Here is a 7,374-nt window from a genome sequence, read left to right as displayed (position 1 = left end):
CCATCCTAAAATCTAGGGCCGCTGCCTTACTGCATGCCTTTGCCACCTTGCGCTGGATGGTGAATTCCAGCAGGCAATGATCGCTGTCGCCCAGGTGGTCGAGCACTCGCAGTGCCCTCACCAGGTCATCACCCGTGGCCAGCACTAGGTTCAACAAGGTGTCCCCCCTGGTGGGGCTGTGCACCTCCTGGGTTAGATGGAGGTCCTGCACTCTGGCCAAGCACCTACGTGAGCGGTCAGACGTGGCTGACTGCTCTTCCCAGCAGATGTCTGGGAAATTCAGGTCCCCCATGACAACCACTTCCTTAGCCTTCACTACCTCTGTGAGCTGACCCAAGAATTCCTGGTCAAGCTCTTCTCCCTGGTTGGGAGGTCTGTAGTAGGCTCCCACCGTTAAGTCCCTTTCCCCTCAACTGCCTTGTACTCTAACCCAAAGCACTTCAGAGTGCCCCTCCCCTGGCTCCTTGCTAATTAACGTGGATGTGTATTCCTCCTTAATATAGAGCGCCACGCCCCACCCCTCTGAACACATCTGAACTCCAGTCCCAGCAGCACAGCCTTTTCTGGGCCCAACACCACAAGCTTTAAAGCCCTAGGTTAATCTGTACCACAGAGCTCAGCAGAAAATATAAAGCAGGTCAGAACGCACACCCACAGGCACGGGTTAGTTCTCACCCTGAAATCTTCCTCCTTCCTTGGAGGAGTCCTTGCTCTCCACACAACCATTCCCCTCCCCAAGTCTTCCTCTTCTCACTTCCTCTTCCTGCCTTTATTTCCAGTCAGCCCTCATTATTGGTTGATTGCCCTTAGGCAGGCTGGCTAATTGATCCAGGCTGCAAGCCTGCAACCTGTTACAAGCCTTTTCGCAGTAGGATGGGTGGGCAAAATGGTGGATCTGCCCAGTGGCTGGACTCCATTTCCCATCAGCCCCTGCCCATGACACTGCAGCCAGTTTCCATGGAGACCCCAGAAGCAGTGGCATTGTGGTGGGGCCAGGGCTTTCATGGAGACCAGCCCCAGCAGCACGGGCAGGGCACACAGCTGCATGGGGAGCTGCTCCGCAGCCGGGGCTGGGAACTTGCAGTGGTGCCAGCGTGGTCCAGAGCCAGGGCAGAGCCATGATCCTCTGCCTGCACACCCCTGCCTGCATGCCACAAGATCCCAGCCCCAGAGCAGCTCCCCACCCTGCCAGTGCTTCTGGGAGTGTCTCCACGGAAACCATGGCCCCACACTATCATGGCCCTGCCACTGCTGGGGTCTCCATGGAAACTGGCCACAGCAACATCGGAAGGAGCTGCTGGGAAATGGAGTCCACCGCAGGCCTGATCTGGCCCATGGGCCTCACTTTGCCTGCCCCTGCATTAGGGAACTACCCCATGTACATATCAATTGTATCATAAAAACTAAACACACACATACCCATATAGCAAATGATGTATCGTTAAGTTCAATGCTCTGCATTTTTCCACAATCCACCTTATTTTGATTATTCCAGTAAGACATCCCTCTAGTGTTTTTTCAGTGAAAACATGGTGTGGCAGATAACTTTGTGCTGCCATAAGAGTGCTAGTAACTTGCTTGAATATCAGTGTTGTCATTTGGTACCAGTAAGGTTACTATGAAAGCATGCTCCTAGAAAGATAAAATATTGAAAGTCATTACTGTCACAAGAGGGCAATGAGATGGAGTATGAGAGAGCTGAAAGGTACTGAAATATTTTACATGCTCTTTTAGGCAAACAGAAGATCATCCCCCATAAGTTTTCCAACTGTGAATTGGGTGGAATTGACTGGTGGTGAGAAGTGGGTGTCCTGGTATGCCATGTACTGAGCAGTTGCGTAGGAAAGAGCGTTTTTGTATTCTCCAGTGTTTTGCCGATAACTTATTTTTAGTTCACAGCACATTAGAGCTTCTCTCATTCATAGTTGTGCACAAGTTATTCATGTAATAATCTACCACTGACCCAGCACTTAGAGGGCACTGAACTGGAAAAACTAAGGTTCCTTCTCATCGGACAATGTTACTGACTAAATATTGGCATTTGTCTTTTTAATGATGAAGCTGGCACTTCAGACACGCTAATGGAGCAGAAGCAACGTGGCGCATTTGATGGAAATCTTAGTAAGGCCTTATAGTAACATGTGCAGCATTTATATTACAGTGCTTATAAAACCTATCAATTCTTAATGAACTTAGTTGCTGATGGCAAAGATATTGATGCATTCCCATAGCCTCAGCTATCCTAAATAGCTTTTCAAGTTCTGATATATTAAAAGCAACATGAAAGCAAGTTAAAAGTCTGTAACTGCATTAAAGGAGGAAAAATGATTCCTTTTGCTTATTTTGTAGCCAAAAGCTGGGTCTCTTGGATCGGGTTCGTGGTACCAATACTAAAGGAAAGCTATTTACCCCTCTGAATGTAGATGCCATTGAAGAAAGTCCTTCTAAAGAGCCTAAGAATGTTGGCTTGAATAATAAGGAACGTTTCCGCACTGCATTCCGAATGAAAGCATACGCTTTTTGGCAAAGCTCAGAAGGTAGCACATCTCTGTTGATTTCTTTTACCCCCTCAAGTTCTTCACTACGTTCCCATTTTTGTTTGTTTTTTTTCCCTTCCACCTCTTTTTTGAAGTTTCATGACTTTCAAAATAACATGCTACATCATTAAAAATAATTGGACATACACAACTACTACACGCCCACACATGAAGAATTTACTGACCATTTGGGGAAGACCTTGAAAATAATCCCGCGTTTGAGCCGAACGTCTCTCCACATAAGATGCATGGGTTACTTAAAACTAACAATGCGCCATATTGATGTATGTGCAGTTGAATCCACTTGAAGTGAAGGTGGGCATTGGAGAACATGGGCCAGTGAATCTAAGTGTACCTAGGAGGATCTAGTGGGATCTAGTTAACACGATTTACTTTCTGTCAGTTTCCTAGGATGCATCCACACATGCACGTTAATGCTCAGTAGACTATTTTACTGCACATTAAAGCATCACATAAAAAAAATTGCATTATGCTAATTCACAGGAAAATAGTCTGCTGCACATTAAGCATCACTAAAAAGTGTACATATGTGCTACTGTGTGTTAGCGCAGCCTAATGTGCATTCATTTAGTACCTTACATTGGAGATACTAAATTTAGTGCATGCTAGAAAAGGCGCATAAATGCATATGTAGACATGCCCCTGTAGCCTTTATTTAGACTCATGCTAAGCTTACTTAAAAGAATCCTTTAGACGCCCATCAATTCACCAAAATGTAGGACACCCAGCCCCTCAGGCATCATGTGTAAGTTTGGTCCATGGAGTCTCAGCTGATGTGACTTGCCTGCCAGTGGGCCAGAAGAGAGAAGTATAACAAGAAAAGGAGCTTACAGGAGACTACAAGATCATGTAAATTAAAGTAGGGGTCATGTTACTTAGTATCCATCTGATGTAACCTGTACGTTGTGGCCAGATTTTTGCACATATGTGTTTGGCCTGCTTTACAGAGGCAGGAACGGGGGACCCCATGCAAGAAGATAGGGGTGACAGTAATGAATTCCTCATGGAAGATATGATCCCCACTTTGAAAACAGTCATCCGAGCTGTCAGGTATATTTTCTTTTACTGACTTCAATATTTTGTTTTGACTTTACGTGTTTGAACTACAGGAGATCACTACTACACCACTGTTTCTGTGCTGTTCACTGTCAGTGGTTCTTTTAAGTGGAGCAGGAGGATAGATAATAGAAAAGAAATAGCCAAAGGTGGTCAAAAGTCTTCTGTTGGAAAATGCAAATTCAGTTAAACCAAAACATTTTGCAGAAACATAGCAATTTCCCAGGTTTGTTTGTGTTGGGTTATGCAAACCGTCTGTTCATTCTCATTGACGTGACACACTTTGGTGAGGTTGGAATTTGCATTTTGCAGTTGACCTGGACCTTCTGTCTTTTACTTCTTTGTTTTTACAGTTAAATAGACCCAGGACCTACCCTTGGACAGAGTCCAATTTGCAATGAGACACCCAGTGCTTAGCAGTGCAAAAAGGATTGATTCCCTAGAGGCCAAGAGCTAATGGGCAATTCCATGACTCAATAATACATAGTATGGATCAACAATGAATTAGCTCAGTGACTGCCACTTCCTCCCCTCTCTAAACATTTCTGCACAAATCTTCTCAGGAAATGCTCCTGAAGGTGCAGTGGCATCTATTTTCCATGTACTTGTATTCACTGTTGACAGCTGTTTATTTCTCATAACAGTGCTGTTATTTTCTATGGAAAATCCACATAGCAGCAGGCATTTGAGTGCTCCAGGATCTCTAGTACATCTACCACCTAGAGACTCTTCAAATAGGATGGCCCCATTTCTTGAAACAACCTGGCAACTAGAGCAGAAAGCCTGATCGCTATGTTCAGAAATTGTTCTTAAGTGATGAGTATACCAGATCAGTGAACACACAGGGTGCCTCACCTAAAACTTTGACTCAAAGTTAACTCAAACTTTGATTTTAAATCTGTGTTGTCATAGGAAAGGAAAGGCCGCATTGTAAGTTATGCTACTGTCCTTTTGGAAGCCTGTATTTTCAAGTATGTTCTTTAACACCTCTAACAGCCCTGGCTACTGTATAGCCAAGAAACCTGATGGTTTGTTATTCTTTCTCTAAAGTAAAGTTAGTCCATATTTGCTGAAGCAATAGATTTAAAAGGAAAATTCTCTACACGTGACTTTTCTTTCACAACTTCTCATATTGCACCTCTCACAAAATAGGTGTGTAAGTTCATTTAGCTGCCACAAGTACTTGAAATTTGTGGACACAAAACTGGGGACCAGTTTGAATCCAACTAACATGCATCTTTTAAAAGATGTATTTATTCATTGTTTTACATCCATTTTTTGCATTGTCTCTTGGGTGGACAGTAACCCAATGGTTGCATTGTCTGCATGGTATATACACAGAAAATTAAATTAGCGTCTTTCTTTCCTGCCCCATGTCTTGTACAACTGAAATTAATTGGTACAGGTTAAGGTTAGTTAATTTCTGTGTAAGTTAAATCAGATGTGAATCTAATTATTTTTCTACACTGTTTACACAGAAATTAAATGTTAACTGGAAGTAATTCATTTATAAGAAGTTTCTTGAGTCCTAATCAAATAATATTGGAAATTGATATGCAAATCAGGCTTGAAGTCATTTCATGATACTTTTTACAAATCGTCTACTGTACTTCAGTTGTGCAGCATCTAGATACAGGTCTGATTTTTGGGGACTTTGTCCAATCATGGTCATACCGGAGAAAAGGAAAACCATTATGTATTTTTCATACATAATGAAGAAAAATCTAACCTGCTAATGATGCATAAAAAAATACAAAATATATTTGTAATGAGATGTAGTGTTTGATATTCCCTGCATTTCACTTTTTTGGAATGAAATCGTATTGTTTGTTCAATCCTCCATCATCCAAAGAATGGTTATTGGTTGCTTGGCGGGACCTTCAGAATTGACCATTGTGCAGTTTATATTAGAGGCTAGTAATTGTTCTGTTTACTGTACAGAATACTACAATTTCGTCTCTACAAAAAAAAATTCAAGGAAACTTTGAGGCCTTATGATGTAAAGGATGTGATAGAGCAATATTCAGCAGGGCATCTTGACATGCTTTCCAGAATAAAATACCTTCAGACAAGGTAAGATTGCTCATCATAAAATTGGGAAACTGCAGCCTTGGCAACCTTATGGTCCAATGGCTGGGGAACTGGCTTTGTGGTTGGACCTAGAGAATGATAGTTGATAGATCCAAGTCAACATGGTGCATGGTGACCAGTGGCATCCCCCAGGGCTCAGTACTCAGACCAGTACTCTTTAATATATTCATAAATGATCTGGATTCAGGTGTCAGAAGCAGACTGGCTAAGTTTGCAGATGACAACAAATTACAGGGAAGTGCGGTCACACTAGGGGATGGGCTGGCAATTCAGGCTGACCTAGACAGGCTTGCAAGGTGAGCAGAGAAAAACTTGATGACATTCAACACAGAGAAATGCAAGGTGCTCCACCTCGGGACAAAAAACCTACATCATGCTTATAGGCTCAGCAGTGCTACACTCACTGGCACCACAACCAAAAGAGATTTGGGGCTCATGATTGACTGCCAGATGAACATGAGCCACCAATATGATGCTGCAGTCGGCAAAGCAAATAAAACTGGCTTGCATCTACCGGTGCATCTCAATCAAGACCCAAGAAGTCATCCTCCTGCTTTACTCAGCCTTGGTGAGGCCTCAGCTGGAGTACTACATCAAATTCTGGGCTCTGTACTTCAGAAAGGATGTGGAGAAGCTTCAGAGAGTCCAGAGGAGAGCCACGGGCATGATCAGAGGGCAAGAGAACAGGCTTTATGAGGAGAAACTGAGAGGCATGGGACTCTTCAGCCTGGAGAAGTGGAGGCTCAGGTGGGACTTGGTGTCAGCCTAGAAGTATATAAGGAGTGTGCATCAAGAACTGGGAGAATGACTGTTCACTAGCGCACCCCAAAGGAAGGCAAGGTCTAATGGTCACAAACTACTGGAAGATCATTTTAGACTGGACTTAAGGAAAAACTTCTTTATCATCCAAGTTGCCAGAGTCTGGAATTGACTCCCCCCATAAGTGGAGCAAGCACCTACTCTGAATATCTTTAAGAAATGCCTGGATGTTTATCTTGCTGGGGTGATCTGATCCGAACTGACTTCCTGCCCCTTGGGTAGGGGGCTGGACCCAATTGATGTTGCGAGGTCCCTTCCAGCCGTAATGTTTATGAAATCTATGAGAACATAAGAAGTGCCAAACTGGGCCAGACCAATGGTCCATCTAAACCAGTGTCTCCTCTCCGCCAGCAGCACAAGTGGATGTTATATAGGGAGAGCATCAAACCAGATATCTCTAAGGTTAATTATCCCCTATTCAATACTCTCTCTAGCATTCGGCTGCCAAAGGAAACATCCCCAGCCATTCTGTTTAACAGCCATTAATAGATCTATCATCCATGAACTTTTCCAGTCCCTGTTTGAACCTGGCTATGCTATCTGCTGCCACTACCTCCTATGGCAATTAGTTTTACAAATTAATTACTATGGCTGTGCAAAGCTTTGGGTGCTGATTCAACTTAGAGGAGATTCGGTCCAATTTGGCAGCCAAATCTCTGAATCTGAATTGAATCAGAAGACCAATAAAAAGGTCCAAATGGATTCAAAGCTTTCTGAATTGATTGAGAAAAGATTCAGAGACCTTTGGAGATTTAGGCAGTCCCCACTCACTGCTGCAGGGAGCTGGACCTGGACTCTATGCTGGTAAGTAGGGGATGGGGGAGGGAGAAGAGGACCATGGTGGGACCCC

At 43.7% G+C, this 7,374-nt stretch overlaps 1 protein-coding gene across 1 annotated transcript in view; it reads left to right on the top strand.

The window, feature by feature from the left end:
• The window catches only part of KCNQ3 (potassium voltage-gated channel subfamily Q member 3), a 67,735-nt gene that overhangs the window by 54,507 nt on the left and 5,854 nt on the right, over positions 1 to 7,374 (top strand). The window contains exons 10-12 of the mRNA XM_019547264.1: positions 2,350 to 2,537; positions 3,506 to 3,608; positions 5,556 to 5,687. Coding sequence (XP_019402809.1) covers positions 2,350 to 2,537; positions 3,506 to 3,608; positions 5,556 to 5,687 — 423 coding nt within the window. The remainder of the gene's footprint in view (positions 1 to 2,349; positions 2,538 to 3,505; positions 3,609 to 5,555; positions 5,688 to 7,374) is intronic.

This window comes from Crocodylus porosus, unplaced genomic scaffold, assembly GCF_001723895.1.
Source record: "Crocodylus porosus isolate Cpor-Errol unplaced genomic scaffold, CroPor_comp1, whole genome shotgun sequence".
NCBI lineage: Eukaryota > Metazoa > Chordata > Crocodylia > Crocodylidae > Crocodylus > Crocodylus porosus.
The sequence above is the reverse complement of the archived record's forward strand: the minus strand, read 5'-3'. Positions and strand labels throughout refer to the sequence as shown.